Raw genomic sequence first — 21,895 nt, forward strand, 5'->3', positions numbered from 1 at the left:
TCAAGCACTTTTGACACAATTGGCCAATTGGGACTTGTTCTAAATGATGTTTGCAACATGTTCCAAGCTCAAAGTTGTGCTCATGCTACCATTATACTACTTCCATATGTATATTTTGGAAATTGGCAAATGATGCATTTTTGGTCTTTTTAAGTGAAACAAACTTACCATTCATTGAACCAACTTAAAACAGCAAATGTGAGGTCCATTTACAGCATGTTTCAGGGCCCAATTCGTGTACAACACCACACCTCCATATCCACTTATGCAAGATTAGCAAATGTGCAATTGGATTAAAATGAGCAAAACAAGTTTACCATTCCATTAACTGATGTTAAACAGGTGGTATATAAATGTTTTTCTGTCCAAACAAACCCTAGGGGCAGCCTTTGCACATCAGAAAACTCATACTCTCTCATTCTTGCATTTTTGCACTTTGCAATTTTCTGCTCAAAACCCTCAAAAGACCATGAGTTCTCTTGTTTGTTCCATGATCTAGACAGCATTTGGAAGCTTGTTCAAGCATCATTCTTCACCTGTATTGCAGTTCCAAGCTCTGTTTTCTTCAAGGACCTTTAATGGCAAATCGAGTTTTGGAAGTTCTCAAGAGTTGCTAAGCTAACATACCTCAAGGATTCATCATTTCAAAGCATTATCCTCATCTGTTTCGAGCTGTAGCATTCAAACAACCACTGTCCAACAAATTTCTTCAAAATCAAGTAAAGTTTCGAATCTCTCATTTCTCTAAATTATGCTATGTTTATGAAAGATCTTTTGATGCTGATTCTAATGAACTATGCCTTGATTAAAATGGTTGAGAAATGCATGAGAAATCTGAAATTTAAGATTGATGTTCATTTATATTTTTGGCATGATTTGTCCATGATAGTTTGATTTGGGATTAATGGAGGTTGGTTTAGGTTTGAGCTTGCTTAGATGAGCATTTTGATATGTTGGTTGTCGTTTTTGGTGCAAAAATTGTGTTGCTGGAAATTTCGTGATGAACAGTATGAATGCCGTGTGTGCTTGCTGCATATGATTCTGGGTATATTTGTTTTAGGCATGCTGGGTTTCTTTTTCTTCTTCTGCAGCGTTGCCACTTAGATCCGTAGGGTTTTGTTTGGTATGCAATATGTTTGTATTTGGATGGGCAAAGTGGGCCATGGGCGGTTTCTTTCTGCTGTAGCGGTACCGTGAGTATACTGCATGATGAACGGTGCATTAATTGGCTGATGCACAGTGGGCTAGGCACTTGTACAGGTGGCCGCGGGCCCCACCAGATGGGATACTGAAATCCCATATATTTGGAATGATAATAATCCCTGCTAAGCATGTGCTTTCGTTTCTTAAAATTTTTCTTATAATATTTAGTCAAGTGGCTTTTTAGCTATGCATGTTGGTTTAGAAAGGAATATTTTAATTGGTCATGGTGTTGTCCACTGTTGGGTCCGGAACGCTGTGCCACGTAAAATCATTGGCTGTTTCTCTTATTTATTCCCATTTGCTACAGTAGCCAGGTGCTAGCTACATGTACAGTATCGCATGTACCGGTATTTCTTTTTAATGTGTCTGCTTTACTACCACCATACACTGCCTTGCATTACCATTTGCTTCAATTATTATCATTCGTTTTCTTTTTCTTTTTTTTTATACTAATTATTAAATAATTATTTTTCAGTTGCTTCAATTCTTTTCGTTCCAATTTCTTTACAATTTTCAAAAATTCATAAATAATTAAGGAATGATCCAATTGGGATGGGACTTTTGGCATTATTCTCTATTTTTCATCTAGTTTTTAATAAGCATTTTTATTCAAATTATGCACATGTGAAAAATTTATTTGGCTAGGGCTTTGTTCATGTGACCAAATATTGTACATTTTACCAAATCATTTATGAAATGGCCATGCTTTATCCTTTGACGTTGAAACTTTTTGTGTACAAACTAGACACACTCACCTTCATTTTGATATAAAGTTTGTGGATTTCTCATTTGTGGTTTGCTGGATACAAATTTTTGAAGTTATGTGTTGCATTTGGTGCTACATGAATGATATGCATTTTCCCAATTTTTGTTCACATGCTTCCTTACATCCAAATGGTCCAATTTTTTGCATGAGACATCCTTTACATGTCTAGTTTGTGTATGAATTTTATGGGAATTAATGATGCTGTTTTCCATTTATGTGAGAATTTTCTTCCCTGCCTAGTCCATGGTTGACTTTTTGTGCTACACATTGCCATATCATTTGGGAAATTCTCATACCATATTGTATGATCATGAAATTTCATATGTGATAACTAGACATCTCAAGCTTTGCATTGGTGTTAATCTCATTCATTTCTCATCTGTTTTCAATTTGATATGATTTTTTGAAGTTGACCCATGCTTGTTGACTTTCATTGTGCATGCTTGAACTTGGTTTGACTTCATGATTTTAATTGACTGCCTTCCTCTCATCCAAATGCCATGAAATTTACATGTCTACCATGTTAGATGTTAGGATTGAGTGTGATTTATTTGATGATTTTTGAGATTGTTTGGGTTGACTTTTGATGCAAGTCATTATGTTGACTTCTTTGTGCTTTCATTTGCCTTACTTTGACTTCAAATGTTCATGAAATGATCATAATGCATGATTTGAATGTGGGCCCAATTGTGATAGCTTCTCAAATGTTTGACTTTGGTTTTGGTTGACTTTTCCTTGCTGTGTTGACTTTTTCTTTCATCCTTGACCCTAGGCTAGTCCTAGTGGTCTTTTGTGCTTACTATTGAGTTCCTGTTTCAGGTTAAGCACCATTGCCATTGAGATCATACAAATGTGATTGGATTTGTTCACATATGAACTAACTTTTGTTTTGTAGATGGTTTGACTCATGTGTTTGAGTCTTGCTTTGCACAATTGACCTCCTGTGGTTGACTGTTTATTCATTCCTTTTGCTTTGAACTGTTGACTTGTTTACTAATAAGTTTGACTTTTTCAGGTACACTTTAGTTGCTTTAGTTGCTTGCTTTGCTTTTTAGCAATTGCTTTGAGGTATAATTACTCTCTCTTCATGTAGTCTGGAGACCCGGTCTGTTATTTGACCGGGCAAACTGTCTGAAGTCCTCCTTAAGAGGCAATGCCTGTGTTTGTTTAAAATTGTCCCAAGCAGGAAAAGTCCTTCAAGTAAGGCAATTGGTGGAAGGTAGGGATATGCAATCTATCCCCCACTACTCTTGTTGTGTCATCCCTCTGCTCACACTGCTGTGTGTTGATGCATTGGGATACAAACCCAAGATCTTGTACAAAGTGTACAGTGTCAGAGTCTTCGAGTATAGAAGGGTTCCCACTTTCTGGACCCATGCTCATTTGTCTATTAGCTCTCCCTGGCCAGGGATAAGAGCTGCGAGGTCTCATCCTCACTTCATCCTTTCATCCGCTTCACCTTAGCCTCTCAATGGCAAGGTTAAGAGCACACTTACCCTATTCCAGTTGGCCCTAGTGCCTAACCCTTGTGTGAGCCTCTTGTATGCATATAGAGTGTGCTTCTTGTGATTGTGATTGCCTGTTTGCTTTGCCTCTTTAGGTTTAGCTTAGACTTGCCCTTGTGCAAGGTAGGTTGTGCTTGACTTGCTTCCTGTGCAAGTCAAGTCTGTGTGGCTTACTCCCTGTGTGAGCCATGCTTAGAGTTTTTTTCGGCCGAACTACGGCAACTCTGATTCTCATGTCCAGATGAGATACGTAGGCACGAGACGCGATGTCTTGCCGAGTTTGACTAACACTAACTCTTTTCTCTCACCCCTGTGTGATTGAGATCTCTCTTTTCTCTCGCCCTCGTTGCGATTGAGACCTCCCCTTTCTCTTGCCCTAGTTGCAATCGAGACCCTTGCTTCCTGTGCAAGCCGTGTCTAAGATAGGTTGGCCCTTGTGCCATTTAGCTAGAAACCTTAACTTAGGGTTGACTTTGCATGACAACATCTAGGCTCGAGTCGTAGTCTCCCTAGTGTTGTGTCTCCCTCTGTTATCTGGTTAGGCTAGATCCTTTTGTCCCTGCGTAGGGGAACTACATTGCCCTGATCTTCACACCAGATGAAGTATGTAGGCAGGAGATTGAGCTGATCTCTCCGGGCGCCCTTTTTCTTTTTCAACCCTTTGTGTCTTAACCACCCTTGTGTGTGTTCTGGTTGGAGTCCGACATAAGTCCAGCGATTGGCAGTTGGTTTCCTGTGTTTGTTTTGGTTCGGATGCTGATGTAAGTCCAGTGATTGGCATTCAGGCTCCACGTTTGCCTGTGTCTTGTTTGTTTGTGTGCGTGTTAGCCGAGATACGAAGTGTGTTCTGGTTCGGATGCTGATGTGAGTCCAGCGATTGGCATTCAGGCTCCACGTTTGCCTTTGTCTTGTTTTGTTTGTGCGCGTGTCAGCCGAGCTACGAATGCTCTGATTCTTCTCTCGTCCGAGAAGATACGTATGCATAGGATGCGACATCCTAGCGAGCATGTTTCGTTTCCCTAGTCCGAACTACTTCGACTCTGATGTCTATGCCCGATAGACTAAGTAGGCCCAGGATGCGATATCCTGCCGAGTCAGTTTCAGTCAGTTTCTCTTGTCTCTTTTCAGCCAGTGTGTGTGTGTTTGAGCAGTGTTTTAGCAACCATATTCCTTCCTTTTGTGCGTGGATCCCGTAGAGTACTACGGATGCGTAGGGTGCCTAACACCTTCCCTTCGCATAACCGACTCCCGAACCCATCCTCTTTGGTCGCGAGACCATGTTCTTTCCTAGGTTTACTTCGAGCGTTTCCTTTCCCTCTTTTGGGATAAATAACGCACGGTGGCGGCTCTGTTGTTTCTTTCTTTTCCCGCCGGTTTTTTTCGCGTGATGCGACAGCTGGCGACTCTGCTGGGGATCATAGAGAAGTTGACCTATGCTGGTCCATCTTCCCTGAGCGAGTCTCTCCTAGCGCTCTCTAGGGTTAGGGTTTTGGTTGCTTTTTGCTGTGTTTATTTATTGCATTCATTATTTACTGTTTGCATTCATTGTCTATTGTTTGCATTTATGTTTGTAATTATGTTTGCATTCATTCATATTCATCTGCTGGTTGCCTGTTTGTTGGGATGGGATATTTTGTGAGAAATAAGCCCACTACCCAGGCTTGAGTGCACACATAGGTGTTAGAGTGGATAGTCATGAGGCTTGCGTGGCATGTTGCTACGTTAAGTCGTTCATGAGACCCACATTCCAGACGAGGTTTCTGTTGGATATATTTTGTCCTATGGATGTTCCATAACGACAAATATTCCTTTAGAAATCGTCGACTCTGGTGACCATTTCCCGAGAACCCAGTCGAGGCCTCTCCTCCGAGATGTGATTATGTTAGCTCTGGTGGGCGCATTCTCGCTGCTCAATCCGAGGACCCCGAGACTGGGAACTTGCTATAGGATATCCTGTTGAGGGGAGTCAGCAGAGGTCTTTCATCCCGTAATAATACCAAACCTTCAGTGGTAAACGTATTATTCTCGACTGAAGGGCTGAAACTGACAAACTTCTGTTCTTAGAACCTACAAGTGAGGGGCGGGCTAAATTCAGGAAACCTTAACTTCCAACCAACCCGGTTTTCTGGAGCATAGTTGTGGTCTTGTATTTTATTCCTCAGTGGGTTTTTCTTCAGACAGTGCAACCCGGCAGATGTTTAAGCAGATCCAGCGGTCCTGGTTTCCATATCATTGCATTGCATCACATCATTTTGCATCCATATCATCTAACACATGTTTATCCATTTCTAGGGGTTTACATCTTCTTCTTGATTCCGGTCGGGGTTTTCTGGTTCTCCTGAGATGGATGTTGGCAGAAAGAGACATGTCGCTTACAAGTTTCCAGTGGTTTGTTTGGAGCCTATTCAACAGCTGATGAAGTCAATGGATCACGATTCTTTAGAAGGATTCCGGAAGGATTATGGTTTGATTCTAAGCTTCGTCACAGTCCTCTCCAAAGATCAACACGATGCTCTCTTTACACTGCTGCAGTTCTATGATCCTCCATTGAGGTGTTTCACATTCCCGGGTTATATTTTGGTCCCTACTTTGGAGGAGATTTCCAGTTTCCTCAGAGTTCCTATCAAGTCACAATTGTTGTTCTACAGTTCTGAGCTTCTGCCCGATCTCAGCTTGGTTGCTTCGGCCACATATTTGGGGAAGTCGGTCTTGAAGGCAAATATATGTCAGAAGGGAGGAGTCAATGGTTTTCATTTGAGTTTCTTGCTGGGAGAGGCAAGGAAGAAACTTGAAGATGGTGATCAGAGGGGTTTCAATGCTGTGTTGGCTCTTTGCGTGTATGGGACTGTCCTATTCCCTAATGTTGCTAAATTTGTGGACACGGACGCAGTACGCCTTTTTGTGTTGGGAAATCCGGTGCCAACCTTACTAGGAGATTTCTTTCATTCGGTGCATCATAGGAATGAGAATAGAAAAGGAGGATTGGTGAATTGTTGTGCGCCTTTGTTCTACAAGTGGTTCAGTTCACACCTACCCAAATCAGGAGCGTTCATTGATGTCGAGGACTCGTTGAGTTGGTCGAAGAGATTGATGGGGTTGAGAGCTGAAGATATTTCTTGGTGGTCTGACCGGAGCTTGCTTCGGGCGGATATTATTCACAGTTGTGGGAGCTTCCCAAATGTACCATTGGTAGGAAGAAGAGGAGGAATCAACTATAACCCTTCTCTAGCAGTCAGACAGTTTGGGTACGCTTTAAGAACTCCGCCTTTCGAAAGGGACGTGGAAGAATCTTTGTTTTTCCATTCTTCGCCTGATCTGACTGTATCCCGTAAGGCAGCTGAGGCCTGGCTCAAGGTGATCAAGCAAGGAGGAGTTGTACTTGGAAAAGGAGATTGTAGGACTTATCCTCTGTATGAAGAGTGGCTTCAAGGAAGAGTTGAAGAGTTTGGTCTACCGTTTCCCATAGAAGAATCTTTGTATCCACCGACCCCTGCACAGTCAACAGTAGTGAGCCGAGAGGAGTATGACAAATTGAAGAAAGCCATGGAGAAGCTTCAAATCGAAAACTCGGAGTTAAACGTGAAATTGCAAGACTATATGCATCAATTTCATGAGGCAGAATATCAGAAGGCGGAAGCTGTCAGACTGCGAGAGGAAGCGGAAGGAAAATTAGCTGTGGAAGTGGACTTCTTCAGGAAGACAGACAAGGCCTTGGGATCATCCAGCTCCGAGTTGAGGCGAGTCAAACAACAATTAATGGATGCTCAGGGTAAATTAGCCGGGTGGCAAGAGCGATGGGATGCATTTTCAACTTCTCGGAAGGCAAAGGAGGAGGAGATGGTGACCGAACTGACTGGTCAGATGGAGAAATTGAGGACTTCGTTGAAAGAGAAGGACCATGAGCTTCTGCGCACCCGTTCTACCAATGGGTACATCACCGATCAACTCAATGAGGCTCGGGGACAGATTGAAGAACTTAAAGAATTGGCAGGTTTGAAGAAATCCAGACTTGTAGAGGTATTCGGAGAGGATGATGAGAGTTACTACAGAGAGCACATCAACAAGATGGATGAGGTTATTCACCAGAGAAATCTGCTTATCCGGCGTTTGACAGAATCTCCAGGACATCCCGACACGATAGCATTACTGGAAGAAGTGAGGAGCAGTCCTCATGGTTTGTACACGGGAGGCTGAGTCCTGTTTGTTGCTTTTTACTTAATTGCTTTGTTGTTATGCAGTGACGATCCACAGGCTTGTTGTGGAGGTCATCTTTTGATGTACTATTGGCTAAGACCTTTCTTTTTAAATTTATCTGTATGAAGACCTTTTCTCTATTGTATCTTAATCTCCGAATTTTATCTATGACTCGATTTTCTCGTGAGACTGGAATCAAGGATGTAGAATACTCTTTTGAAGTGATAAACATGTCATTGCATTGACATTTCATTTTTTGCATATTCTCGCATTACAGGTGTTCTGGTGCCCGACTTCTCACTCTGGTTCCTGTGTTCAGGCAGGATAGCTGATCAAAGACAACACCGCTACTCAACGAGGCTCAACCATCAACGCAACATGGATCAAGTACAAGCCGAGTTGGCCGAGATGAGGGCAAGCATGGCCCAGTTCATTCATATGATGCAAGGGGTCGCGCAAGGTCAAGAAGAACTCCGAGCATTGGTCCAGAGGCAAGAAGCTGTATTGCCACCGCCCAACCAGCCTCTGCAAGAAGGAAACCCAGTTCCTGAAGTCCCTGCTGCCGCTATTCCCGTCAACAATTATGCTGTGGGTGAAGAGTTGAGGGGTATCCGAGTTGACGGTCAACCGATTGCTCCAGATGCTGTTAGTGCCAGAGTCATCCATGCTCCGGCCCGTAATAGAATTCCTATTGTTGACAGACAAGAGGATTTGTTCACCATGCTCAGCGAAGACGACGACATCTTGGGTAGGAATGATGCGAGAGATCGCAAAGTTGAAGCCCTTGCTGAGAAGATCAGAGCAATGGAATGTCAAAACTCCCTCGGTTTTGATGTTACCAACATGGGATTGGTTGAAGGACTCAGAATCCCGCACAAATTCAAGGCGCCGTCATTTGACAAATACAACGGTACCTCCTGCCCTCGCACCCATGTGCAGGCATATTACCGAAAGATATCTGCATACACAGATGATGAGAAGATGTGGATGTATTTCTTCCAGGATAGTCTATCTGGGGCATCCTTGGACTGGTATATGGAATTGAAGCGGGATTCAATTCGGTGCTGGAGAGACCTGGGTGAGGCGTTCCTCAGGCAGTATAAGCACAATATGGACATGGCTCCGACAAGGACTCAGCTGCAGAGTCTTTGTCAGAAGAACAACGAGAGCTTCAAAGAGTACGCCCAGAGATGGCGCGAACTAGCTGCAAGAGTTCAACCCCCTATGCTGGAAAGGGAGTTGACTGACATGTTCATCGGTACTCTTCAAGGAGTTTACATGGACCGGATGGGAAGCTGCCCATTCGGAAGTTTTTCTGACGTCGTTATCTGCGGCGAAAGAACTGAGAGTCTAATCAAGGCTGGGAGGATCCATGATGCTGGTTCCTCATCTTCTTCAAAGAAACCCTTCTCTGGGGCACCTCGCCGTAGAGAAGGAGAAACCAATGCTGTACAGCACAGAGGGAGTGCGTACAGAGCTAATACAAACAGGGACCAGTATCGTCCGGTAGCTGCAGTGACCATTCCTGCACCACAACCTCATCCACAACAACAAAGAGTTCAACAACAACCGCAACGACCTCAACAACAGCAACAACAACAACAACGTCCTTTCCAGCCTCAGCAGAGACAGAGGTTGAATCCTGATAGAAGATTTGATCCTTTGCCTATGTCTTACGCAGAGCTACTACCCGAACTACTCCGGTTAGGGTTTGTAGAGTTGCGTACGATGGCCACTCCGACGGTGCTGCCTCCTGGCTATGACGCCAATGTTAGATGTGACTTTCATTCTGGGGCACCAGGCCACCATACTGAAAGATGTCGGGCTTTTCAGCACAAGGTTCAGGATCTGATTGATGCTAAGGCGATCAACTTCTCTCCAGTTCCGAATGTGGTGAACAATCCTATGCCTCAGCATGGCGGGCATAGGGTTAACAATGTCGAGGATGGGGAAGCTGAAGACCTGATTGTAAATGTTGAAGATGTTCAGACGTCTCTGTTGGTCGTCAAGGGCCGATTATTGAAGGGGGGTGTTGACCCAGGTTGCGAAGAGGGCTGTTTGGGCTGTTCAGAGGCTGTCGACGGTTGTGACCAGTTGAAGACTGGTATTCAGAGGTTAATGGACGAAGGTTGTTTGCAGTTCAGCCGGGCTACTAGAGATAATGGGGCAGTGTCTACTGTCACTATTTTTTATAAGCCGTCCGAAGGAAGAGGGCGTGGGGCTGTCAGTGTACCCACCACCAGCAATACTCCGGTTACCATCCCAACACCGGTAACCATCCGTGCACCTACTACTATTGTGGCGTCCGGCAGAGGACAAGTTGAAAATAGTAGAGCTGTGCCTTGGAGATACGACAACGCCTATCGCCGTGATAGGAGGGCTGGTAACCAGACGAGACCAGCTGTGCAAGCACCAGTCACTATCAGTGCTCCTGTGAGGATTCCTACTGTTGCAAGTCCTGTGGTGGACAATGTTAGAGGACAAGGGGGTTTCACTAGGAGTGGACGACTGTTTGCTCCTCAGCCTTTGAGGGATGCTAATGCTGAAGCATCTGCAAGGGCTAAAGGCAAACAAGCAGTGGTTGACGAAGAACCGGCTCAGAAGGAGGCCGAGGGTTCTTTTCAGAGAGATGTTGAGGAGTTCATGAAAATTATAAAGAAGAGTGACTACAAGATTGTGGATCAACTCAACCAAACTCCGTCAAAGATCTCGATACTCTCTTTGCTGATGTGTTCTGAGGCACATCGGGACGCTTTGCTGAAGATGCTGAATATGGCATACGTCCCGCAAGAGATATCCGTCAACCAGCTGGAGGGTGTACTAGCCAACGTGAGTACCAGGCACGGTGTAGGTTTCACTGACCTAGACCTAACGCCTGAGGGTCGTAATCACAACAAAGCCTTGCACATCACTATGGAGTGCAAAGGTGCAGTATTATCTCACGTGCTAGTGGACACCGGGTCGTCCCTGAATGTCCTGCCGAAGCAAATCTTAAAGAAGATCGATGTCGAGGGAGTTGTGCTCACTCCCAGTGACCTTATTGTGCGTGCTTTCGACGGATCCAAACGGTCTGTGTTTGGTGAAGTCACCTTGCCGGTGAAGATAGGTCCGGAGACCTTCGACATCGTGTTCTACGTGATGGACATTCAGCCTGCTTATAGCTGTCTGTTGGGGCGTCCGTGGATTCATGCAGCTGGAGCGGTCTCGTCGACTCTCCATCAGAAGCTCAAGTATGTCTGGAACGGTCAGATCGTGACCGTCTGTGGTGAAGAGGAGATTCTGGTGAGTCATCTTTCCTCATTCAAGTATGTGGAGGTGGATGGCGAGATCCACGAGACCCTGTGCCAGGCATTCGAGACTGTGGCGTTGGAAGGGGTTGCTTGTGCTGAGCAGAGGAAGCCGGGTGCTTCGATTTCGTCATACAAGCAAGCCAAAGAGGTCGTAGACTCTGGCAAAGCTGAAGGCTGGGGCAAGATGGTTGACTTGCCAATCAAAGAAGACAAATTCGGCATTGGGTACGAGCCTCTCCCAGCAGAGCAGCATGTACAAGCAGGTCCGAGCACCTTCACCAGCGCTGGGCTGATGAACCACGGAGATGTCTTTGCTACTGGTGGTGAAGACAGTGATCATGATTTGGATGTCTGGGTCCGCCCTTGTGCACCAGGCGAGGTTATCAACAATTGGACGGCTGAAGAAGTGGTCCAAGTTACTCTACTGACAGAGTAATTTTCCTTTGTTTTTTCATTTTGCATGAAAACCCTACGTTCTGCCCAAGGCGTAGTGGTTCATTGTAGGGCCACATCATGTTCACAATGTTTATAAATAAAGGACGTTTTTTCAATCAAATTTTGAGATCTTTGTCTTTCTATTTTCGGTTTTCCACTTTTTCAAAAAAATAAAAATGGCAATGTTTTTGTTTTTTGTGACTTTATTGAAATCTTTTTCTAAAAAACAAAACATTAAACATGCAGAAATGATCTTTTGGCATCCACTGTGAACGACTCTGTTATGGCTCAGTATGATTTCAACAATCCCATCTACCAGGCTGAAGAGGAGAGTGAGGAAGACTGTGAACTCCCTGCAGAATTGGTCAGACTACTGAAGCAAGAGGAAAGGGTCATCCAACCTCATCAGGAAGAGTTGGAGATTGTTAATCTGGGTACTGAGGACGCCAGAAGAGAGATCAAGATTGGGGCTGCTTTAGAAGACTCTGTCAAGAGGAGGTTAATCGAGATGCTGAAAGAATATGTGGAAATATTCGCCTGGTCATACCAAGATATGCCCGGGTTGGATACAGACATTGTAGTGCATCGGTTACCTCTCAGAGAAGAGTGCCCGTCAGTCAAGCAGAAGCTTCGCAGAACAAGTCCTGATATGGCTGTCAAGATCAAAGAAGAGGTTCAAAAGCAGTGGGACGCAGGTTTCCTAGCTGTCACAAGTTACCCACCGTGGGTTGCCAACATTGTTCCCGTGCCGAAGAAGGATGGCAAAGTCAGGATGTGTGTCGACTACCGAGATCTGAATAGGGCGAGTCCGAAAGATGATTTCCCATTACCTCACATTGATGTATTGGTGGATAATACGGCTCAATCCTCGGTATTCTCTTTCATGGACGGTTTCTCAGGCTATAACCAGATCAAGATGGCGCCAGAGGACATGGAAAAGACGACATTCATTACACCTTGGGGCACGTTCTGCTACAAAGTGATGCCATTTGGGCTAAAGAATGCCGGTGCTACCTATCAAAGGGCAATGACGACTCTCTTTCATGACATGATGCACAACGAAATCGAAGTGTATGTGGATGATATGATTGCGAAGTCACAGACAGAAGAGGAGCACTTGTTTAATCTGCAGAAGTTGTTTGACAGACTGGTCAAGTTCAAGCTGAGGCTGAATCCCAACAAATGTACGTTTGGAGTGAGATCCGGGAAGCTCTTAGGCTTCATTGTCAGTGAGAAAGGGATTGAGGTAGATCCAGCTAAGGTCAAAGCTATTCAAGAGATGCCTGAACCAAAGACGGAAAAGCAAGTCCGTGGGTTTTTAGGGAGGTTGAACTACATTGCAAGGTTCATATCTCATCTAACTGCTACATGTGAACCCATTTTCAAACTACTCAGAAAGAATCAGGCTATCAAATGGAATGATGACTGTCAGAAAGCTTTTGACAAAATCAAGGAGTACTTACAGAAACCTCCAATCCTGATCCCTCCAGTTCCAGGGAGACCACTGATCATGTACCTTTCAGTCACCGAGACTTCGATGGGGTGTGTATTGGGGCAGCATGACGAGTCTGGTCGAAAAGAGCATGCCATATACTACCTAAGCAAAAAGTTTACCGACTGTGAAACAAGATATTCACTGCTCGAGAAAACTTGCTGTGCTTTGGCCTGGGCTGCTCACCGACTAAGGCAGTATATGTTGAACCATACTACTCTGTTGATTTCTAGGATGGATCCAATCAAGTACATCTTTGAGAAGCCAGCTCTCACCGGACGTGTTGCCCGATGGCAGATGATCTTAACCGAGTATGACATTCAGTACACGTCACAGAAGGCCATCAAAGGTAGTATTTTGTCCGACTATCTTGCCGAGCAACCGATTGACGACTATCAGCCTATGATGTTTGAATTCCCCGATGAAGATATCATGTATTTGAAGATGAAAGACTGTGAAGAGCCGCTTGTCGAGGAAGGACCGGATCCTGATGACAAGTGGACACTGATGTTTGATGGGGCTGTGAATATGAACGGTAATGGTGTTGGGGCAGTACTGATCAATCCCAAAGGTGCTCATATACCTTTCTCTGCCAGATTGACGTTCGACGTCACCAACAATGAAGCTGAGTATGAGGCTTGTATCATGGGGATAGAAGAAGCCATTGATTTGAGGATCAAAACACTTGACATATTTGGAGATTCAGCTCTAGTGATCAATCAGGTCAATGGAGATTGGAATACAAACCAGGCACATCTGATTCCGTATAGGGATTACACCAGAAGAATACTGACGCTCTTCAAGAAAGTGAAGTTGTATCACGTCCCCCGAGACGAAAATCAGATGGCTGATGCCTTGGCTACTTTATCTTCTATGATAAAAGTTCATTGGTGGAATCATGTGCCACAAGTTGCTGTGAATCGACTCGAGAGGCCTGCGTATGTGTTTGCAGCCGAGTCTGTTAATGCTATTGATGACAAGCCATGGTACTATGACATCAAGAACTTCCTCAAGACTCAAGAGTATCCTGAGGGTGCGTCGAAGAACGATAAGAAGACCCTGAGAAGGCTGGCTGGAAGCTTTTACTTGAATCAGGATGATGTGTTGTACAAGCGGAACTTTGACATGGTCTTGCTCAGATGCGTGGATAGACACGAAGCAGACATGTTAATGCAAGAAGTGCACGAGGGTTCGTTTGGTACCCACGCTGGTGGTCATGCAATGTCGAAGAAATTGCTGAGAGCCGGTTATTATTGGATGACTATGGAATCCGATTGCTTCAAATATGCTCGGAAATGCCATAAGTGTCAAATCTATGCTGATAAGGTGCATGTACCACCAAGCCCGTTGAATGTCATGAACTCACCTTGGCCGTTCGCCATGTGGGGCATCGACATGATTGGAAGGATTGAACCAACTGCTTCGAATGGACATCGCTTCATCTTAGTTGCGATTGATTACTTCACCAAATGGGTGGAAGCAGCTTCCTATGCCAACGTCACCAAACAAGTGGTTGCCCGGTTCATCAAGAAAGAAATCATCTGTCGTTATGGAGTTCCCGAGAGAATCATCACGGACAATGGTTCGAATCTCAACAACAGAATGATGAAGGACTTATGCAGAGATTTCAAGATTGAACATCACAATTCTTCTCCTTACAGACCGAAGATGAATGGTGCTGTAGAGGCAGCTAACAAGAACATCAAGAAGATTGTGCAGAAGATGGTCGTTACGTACAAAGATTGGCATGAGATGTTGCCTTTTGCTTTGCATGGATACCGTACCTCAGTACGTACGTCGACCGGGGCAACCCCGTACTCCCTTGTGTATGGTATGGAAGCAGTCCTACCTGTTGAAGTGGAGATCCCTTCTCTGAGGGTATTATTAGACGTCAAGCTGGACGAAGCCGAGTGGATTCGTACAAGGTTTAATGAGTTAAGCCTTATCGAAGAGAGACGGTTAGCAGCTGTGTGCCATGGGCAGTTATATCAGAGAAGGATGAAGCGAGCCTTTGATCAGAAAGTGCGTCCTCGAACATTTCAAACTGGCGATCTAGTTTTGAAGAGGATCCTTCCTCCCGGTACAGATAACAGGGGCAAGTGGACTCCTAATTACGAAGGTCCATATGTTGTGAAGAAGGTTTTCTCCGGTGGAGCCTTGATGCTTACAACTATGGACGGTGAAGATTTTCCTTCCCCTGTCAACTCAGATGTAGTCAAAAAATACTTCGCGTAAATTGACCCGCTGGACAAAAAGAACAAAAGAGTCCAGGCAAAAATGGGCATCCCGGCGAACCAAAAACAGAAAGAAAAGGTTCGGGCAAAAATTAGGGATAAAAATGAAAAAATTGTACACCCGGTAAGTCGAAAACCCGCAAGGGCGGCTTAGGCAAAAATGGGTATCCCGGTGGATTGAAAACCCGAAAGGGCGATCCAGCCAAAAGAGGGATTAAAGCGAAGACTACAGTCTGAGTCGTCTGTATTTCATCATGCTTCGTCAGCTACCATCTCGACAGATGTGATCGGTCCAGTCATTCTTCTCAGAAAGCAAGGAATTGGGAGGAAACTGATGATCTATGAGTTATGACAGAGTTGGGAAACAGTGGATGCCGTGTTCACATTGCCATTAGGATAGTTTATTTTCCTTTTGTGCGCAATTACCTCTTTCTAGGAATTGCTTCCCAATGTATTTGCCTCTTCGGGCACACTTTCAATCAATAAAAGTCGTTATTCAGATAAATTGCTCTTGTTTTTATTTTTACTGTTTTGTTTGCAAAAACGTCCGAATTTTTGATAAACATTGCATATAAAAACATGAAGGCTAAACAATGACGTGCAGAAAGAGTAAAACATTTGAAAATCATTTTGAATGTTGAGGACACTTGAGCGTATCTTGTCCATGTCCCCCCCTGGGGCATTCATTGTTCCGATTTGCAGGTCATCACCTGTGAGTATTTTCCCCAGTAAGGTCGTCGCCTGTGAGCACTCCCCAGCAGTGCTGTCCCCGGACAGAATCATTATCCTAACTATGGTTTGTTTAAGCCTTCCCCAGCGAAGCAGTCATCTCTCCAACAGAGTTTATCCTACCAGAGGATTGGATGAGTTATCGTGGCAGATCGATATCCGCATCCCCAGCTGAGTTTGTTTCTACTTGTGAATATCGTGGGTCTTATCCCCAGAGAGTTGCCTGGTTTAACTTCCCCAGCGGAGTTTTTATTTCCCCGAGCGGATTTTTTATGGGTTGATTGGGTTATCCCCGGCAGGTTTCCCTCTGTTTTCCCCTAGCAGAATTGAGTCATTTCTCCCCAACGGAATTGCTTCATGGCTCCCCAGCGAGTTGCTTTGCCTTCCCCCTAGCGGATCTGTATTGACGGCTCCCCAGCAGTTGCCTTCTTTTCCCCCAGTGGATTTATCTTGAAGATTCCCTCAGCACAGTCGTCCTGTGTATCTCTCCCCGCAGAGTTCTCATCATACTGCATTGCATATAGTAATCATTGCATCCTCAAAACTGCGTAGCATTTCCATCCCATATGGAGCATTACGCCATAGAAAAATTCAAACATATGCATTCATGTGTTCGAAACCACATCAGACTGTATCCCCGGCAGAAGCGGATCATCTTTATTCAACATCAGCACCAAGTCTGCTACAGTTGCTTCGACAGCATTCAGATTTGATTATCCCCACAGAGGTTTATTTCCTCACCCGATGGTGACAGAGGTTTATTTCCTCACCCGATGGTGACAGAGGTTTATTTCCTCACCCGATGGTGACAGATAGTCTGTTTCTCCCCAGTGAGACCCCCAGCAAGTGATCAGTCTTGCCTTGATGTATCCCAGATATTGTTCTTTGTGATACCAGTAAGTGTCATGCCAAGCACCCGCGTGTGTCTTTTCTTTTTGATGTCGGTAAACATCATCTTTCGATGTCGGTAAACATCGTGTCCCACCCAGTCATCGGTAAATGTCTGGTCATTCTTTTTGGTGTCGGTAAACACCATACTTTCGGTGTCGGTAAACATCGAGTTCCACCCAGTCATCGGTAAATGTCTGGTCTTTTTTTGGTGTCGGTAAACGCCATTGTTGCGGTGTCGGTAAACATCGAGTCTTTCTTTCAGTCATCAGTAAATGTCTGATAGATCCCCAGCTAGAAATCCCCAGTAGAGTCATCTGTAAATGTCCTACCCGGTTTTTAGTTGCAAATATTTGTTTGTCTCTCACCAATAAATTTCTCATCCCAGTCATCGGTAAATGTCTGGTCATTCTTTTTGATGTCGGTAAACATCATCTTTCGATGTCGGTAAACATCGTGTCCCACCCCAGTCATCGGTAAATGTCTGGTCATTCTTTGTTCTCTCGTTAATAAAACCAAAATCCCCAGAAGTCGTCGGTAAACGTCTTGTCTGGTATCACCACAAAGATTTTGTTCTTCCCCAAGCGGAGATGCCATCGGTAAATGGCCCAGCTTTCTTCGATATCGGTAAATATCGAGTTCCCAGTTGCAGCAGCCATCGGTAAATGGTCTTGCTAAGTTTGACATCGGTAAATGTCAAGTTTCTTTGAAGCCACCATCGGTAAATGGTTTTGCTTCCTTTTCAACATCAAATTTGTTTCCCAGCAGCCATCGGTAAATGGTCTTGCTGAAGTTGATATCGGTAAATATCAAGTTTTAACCATCGCTAAATGGTTTGTTTTTCATCAATTTGTTTCCCAGCAGCCATCGGTAAATGGTCGTGCTGAAGTTGATATCGGTAGATATCAAGGTCCCAGTTCTAACCATCAGTAAATGGTTTTGTTTTTCAAAGGTTTGTTTTCCCCAGCCGCCATCGGTAAATGGTCGTGCTGAAGTTGATATCGGTAAATATCAAGGTTCCAGTTCTTTAACCATCGGTAAATGGTTTTGCTTTTCTGAAGCTGTCATGCAGTTTGTCATCGGTAAATGACGTGGTTTTTGTATCATATCCAGTCGGTGCAAATTTCTACGGTTCTTTGGTATTCAATCCCTGTTTACCCTGAAAGTCTGACAGCCATTGCTATCATCCGTTCGGGTTCCCAGTTGATTGAATAGGGGCAGCTGTAGCACCTCAAATTTGCACCTATCATTGTACATACCATTTCATATTAGGTCATAGCATATCATGTTCCATTGCATAACATTTGCATTGTCTTCAGTTGCCTCAAGTGCAAGCAATCAGGAATTTGGTCAAACTGATCAGGAGATCAGTCAACCAATCAAGCAAGGGTGTTTCTCAAGGAATCAAAGCCCTAGGGTTTGTCCAACAAGTTCACATGACTTGGAGGTCCATCTGAAGTGTTCAAGTCAAGGGTTGGATGTTCAGAAGCCATCAGTGCATGCACAGCCAGGCAAAAACCCTAGACAGTCAACAATCAGTCAAAGTAGTGGATGGTGGCCATTCTTGTGGAATTTGGGCACCATGGTCAATAATCAAGAGTTCATATGTCTTGGGGCATCATTTGAAGTCAAGGTCTCAAGGAATTAGGGTTTGGAATTCATCAGAAGTGCACAGTCAGTCCAAAACCCTAGAAAAGTCAAAGTTGGTCAACTGTGGTTGATTCTATGGTTTTGATGGATGGAAATGGTTTGAGAGAGCTTATTCATGTCCTAATAGGCCTCATATGTCATGGCAATCAACATCATGGAATAATTTGAAGCCAATCAGAAAATTTCCCAAAATAGAAACTGGACCTGTAATTTCAACTGCCAAAAATGGAAACTTCTTGATCCTCAACTTGCATCATGATACAAGCTTCAAATGAATTTTTGCCCAACATGAAAGTTGAAGATCTTGTTCTCCCATTTTCAAAAAGTTCAAGAACTCTCAAATCCCATGTGTGGTTGTCAAGATATGATCAATTCAATTTCAAAAATTTGTGAACTTCAAAGGGGCATATCTCTCAAACCATAAGGCCAAATTTGGTGGGATTTTTTCCTACAAACCACATTTTTCCTCCTCTTTCCAAAAATATAAATTTCATTCATCAAAACCCTACCATTCAAAATGGCATTTTTGGACCTATTTCATTTAAAAATAAAGTTTGACCAAACTTTGACTTTTTGATTCAAGCACTTTTGACACAATTGGCCAATTGGGACTTGTTCTAAATGATGTTTGCAACATGTTCCAAGCTCAAAGTTGTGCTCATGCTACCATTATACTACTTCCATATGTATATTTTGGAAATTGGCAAATGATGCATTTTTGGTCTTTTTAAGTGAAACAAACTTACCATTCATTGAACCAACTTAAAACAGCAAATGTGAGGTCCATTTACAGCATGTTTCAGGGCCCAATTCGTGTACAACACCACACCTCCATATCCACTTATGCAAGATTAGCAAATGTGCAATTGGATTAAAATGAGCAAAACAAGTTTACCATTCCATTAACTGATGTTAAACAGGTGGTATATAAATGTTTTTCTGTCCAAACAAACCCTAGGGGCAGCCTTTGCACATCAGAAAACTCATACTCTCTCATTCTTGCATTTTTGCACTTTGCAATTTTCTGCTCAAAACCCTCAAAAGACCATGAGTTCTCTTGTTTGTTCCATGATCTAGACAGCATTTGGAAGCTTGTTCAAGCATCATTCTTCACCTGTATTGCAGTTCCAAGCTCTGTTTTCTTCAAGGACCTTTAATGGCAAATCGAGTTTTGGAAGTTCTCAAGAGTTGCTAAGCTAACATACCTCAAGGATTCATCATTTCAAAGCATTATCCTCATCTGTTTCGAGCTGTAGCATTCAAACAACCACTGTCCAACAAATTTCTTCAAAATCAAGTAAAGTTTCGAATCTCTCATTTCTCTAAATTATGCTATGTTTATGAAAGATCTTTTGATGCTGATTCTAATGAACTATGCCTTGATTAAAATGGTTGAGAAATGCATGAGAAATCTGAAATTTAAGATTGATGTTCATTTATATTTTTGGCATGATTTGTCCATGATAGTTTGATTTGGGATTAATGGAGGTTGGTTTAGGTTTGAGCTTGCTTAGATGAGCATTTTGATATGTTGGTTGTCGTTTTTGGTGCAAAAATTGTGTTGCTGGAAATTTCGTGATGAACAGTATGAATGCCGTGTGTGCTTGCTGCATATGATTCTGGGTATATTTGTTTTAGGCATGCTGGGTTTCTTTTTCTTCTTCTGCAGCGTTGCCACTTAGATCCGTAGGGTTTTGTTTGGTATGCAATATGTTTGTATTTGGATGGGCAAAGTGGGCCATGGGCGGTTTCTTTCTGCTGTAGCGGTACCGTGAGTATACTGCATGATGAACGGTGCATTAATTGGCTGATGCACAGTGGGCTAGGCACTTGTACAGGTGGCCGCGGGCCCCACCAGATGGGATACTGAAATCCCATATATTTGGAATGATAATAATCCCTGCTAAGCATGTGCTTTCGTTTCTTAAAATTTTTCTTATAATATTTAGTCAAGTGGCTTTTTAGCTATGCATGTTGGTTTAGAAAGGAATATTTTAATTGGTCATGGTGTTGTCCACTGTTGGGTCCGGAACGCTGTGCCACGTAAAATCATTGGCTGTTTCTCTTATTTATTCCCATTTGCTACAGTAGCCAGGTGCTAGCTACATGTACAGTATCGCATGTACCGGTATTTCTTTTTAATGTGTCTGCTTTACTACCACCATACACTGCCTTGCATTACCATTTGCTTCAATTATTATCATTCGTTTTCTTTTTCTTTTTTTTTTATACTAATTATTAAATAATTATTTTTCAGTTGCTTCAATTCTTTTCGTTCCAATTTCTTTACAATTTTCAAAAATTCATAAATAATTAAGGAATGATCCAATTGGGATGGGACTTTTGGCATTATTCTCTATTTTTCATCTAGTTTTTAATAAGCATTTTTATTCAAATTATGCACATGTGAAAAATTTATTTGGCTAGGGCTTTGTTCATGTGACCAAATATTGTACATTTTACCAAATCATTTATGAAATGGCCATGCTTTATCCTTTGACGTTGAAACTTTTTGTGTACAAACTAGACACACTCACCTTCATTTTGATATAAAGTTTGTGGATTTCTCATTTGTGGTTTGCTGGATACAAATTTTTGAAGTTATGTGTTGCATTTGGTGCTACATGAATGATATGCATTTTCCCAATTTTTGTTCACATGCTTCCTTACATCCAAATGGTCCAATTTTTTGCATGAGACATCCTTTACATGTCTAGTTTGTGTATGAATTTTATGGGAATTAATGATGCTGTTTTCCATTTATGTGAGAATTTTCTTCCCTGCCTAGTCCATGGTTGACTTTTTGTGCTACACATTGCCATATCATTTGGGAAATTCTCATACCATATTGTATGATCATGAAATTTCATATGTGATAACTAGACATCTCAAGCTTTGCATTGGTGTTAATCTCATTCATTTCTCATCTGTTTTCAATTTGATATGATTTTTTGAAGTTGACCCATGCTTGTTGACTTTCATTGTGCATGCTTGAACTTGGTTTGACTTCATGATTTTAATTGACTGCCTTCCTCTCATCCAAATGCCATGAAATTTTACATGTCTACCATGTTAGATGTTAGGATTGAGTGTGATTTATTTGATGATTTTTGAGATTGTTTGGGTTGACTTTTGATGCAAGTCATTATGTTGACTTCTTTGTGCTTTCATTTGCCTTACTTTGACTTCAAATGTTCATGAAATGATCATAATGCATGATTTGAATGTGGGCCCAATTGTGATAGCTTCTCAAATGTTTGACTTTGGTTTTGGTTGACTTTTCCTTGCTGTGTTGACTTTTTCTTTCATCCTTGACCCTAGGCTAGTCCTAGTGGTCTTTTGTGCTTACTATTGAGTTCCTGTTTCAGGTTAAGCACCATTGCCATTGAGATCATACAAATGTGATTGGATTTGTTCACATATGAACTAACTTTTGTTTTGTAGATGGTTTGACTCATGTGTTTGAGTCTTGCTTTGCACAATTGACCTCCTGTGGTTGACTGTTTATT

General features: G+C 43.0%; 1 protein-coding gene across 1 annotated transcript; it reads left to right on the top strand.

Annotated features, from left to right (window-relative positions):
* The first annotated feature begins 293 nt into the window (after positions 1-293).
* On the top strand, positions 294-11,473 carry LOC127096831 (uncharacterized). The gene is made up of 3 exons (XM_051035368.1): positions 294-719; positions 2,985-3,037; positions 7,988-11,473. Exon 3 carries the CDS (start codon positions 8,047-8,049, stop codon positions 11,392-11,394), a length of 3,348 nt encoding a protein of 1,115 aa, XP_050891325.1. The 5' UTR covers positions 294-719; positions 2,985-3,037; positions 7,988-8,046; the 3' UTR covers positions 11,395-11,473.
* Positions 11,474-21,895: the final 10,422 nt, after the last annotated feature.

The sequence above is a fragment of the Lathyrus oleraceus genome, chromosome 6 (assembly GCF_024323335.1).
Source record: "Lathyrus oleraceus cultivar Zhongwan6 chromosome 6, CAAS_Psat_ZW6_1.0, whole genome shotgun sequence".
In the NCBI taxonomy this organism is placed as follows: Eukaryota; Viridiplantae; Streptophyta; class Magnoliopsida; order Fabales; family Fabaceae; genus Lathyrus; species Lathyrus oleraceus.

What these genes read in the sequence shown, in the direction of transcription:
- LOC127096831 (XM_051035368.1), top strand. Translation starts at nt 8,047, where the DNA reads ATGGATCAAGTACAAGCCGAGTTGGCCGAGATGAGGGCAAGCATGGCC.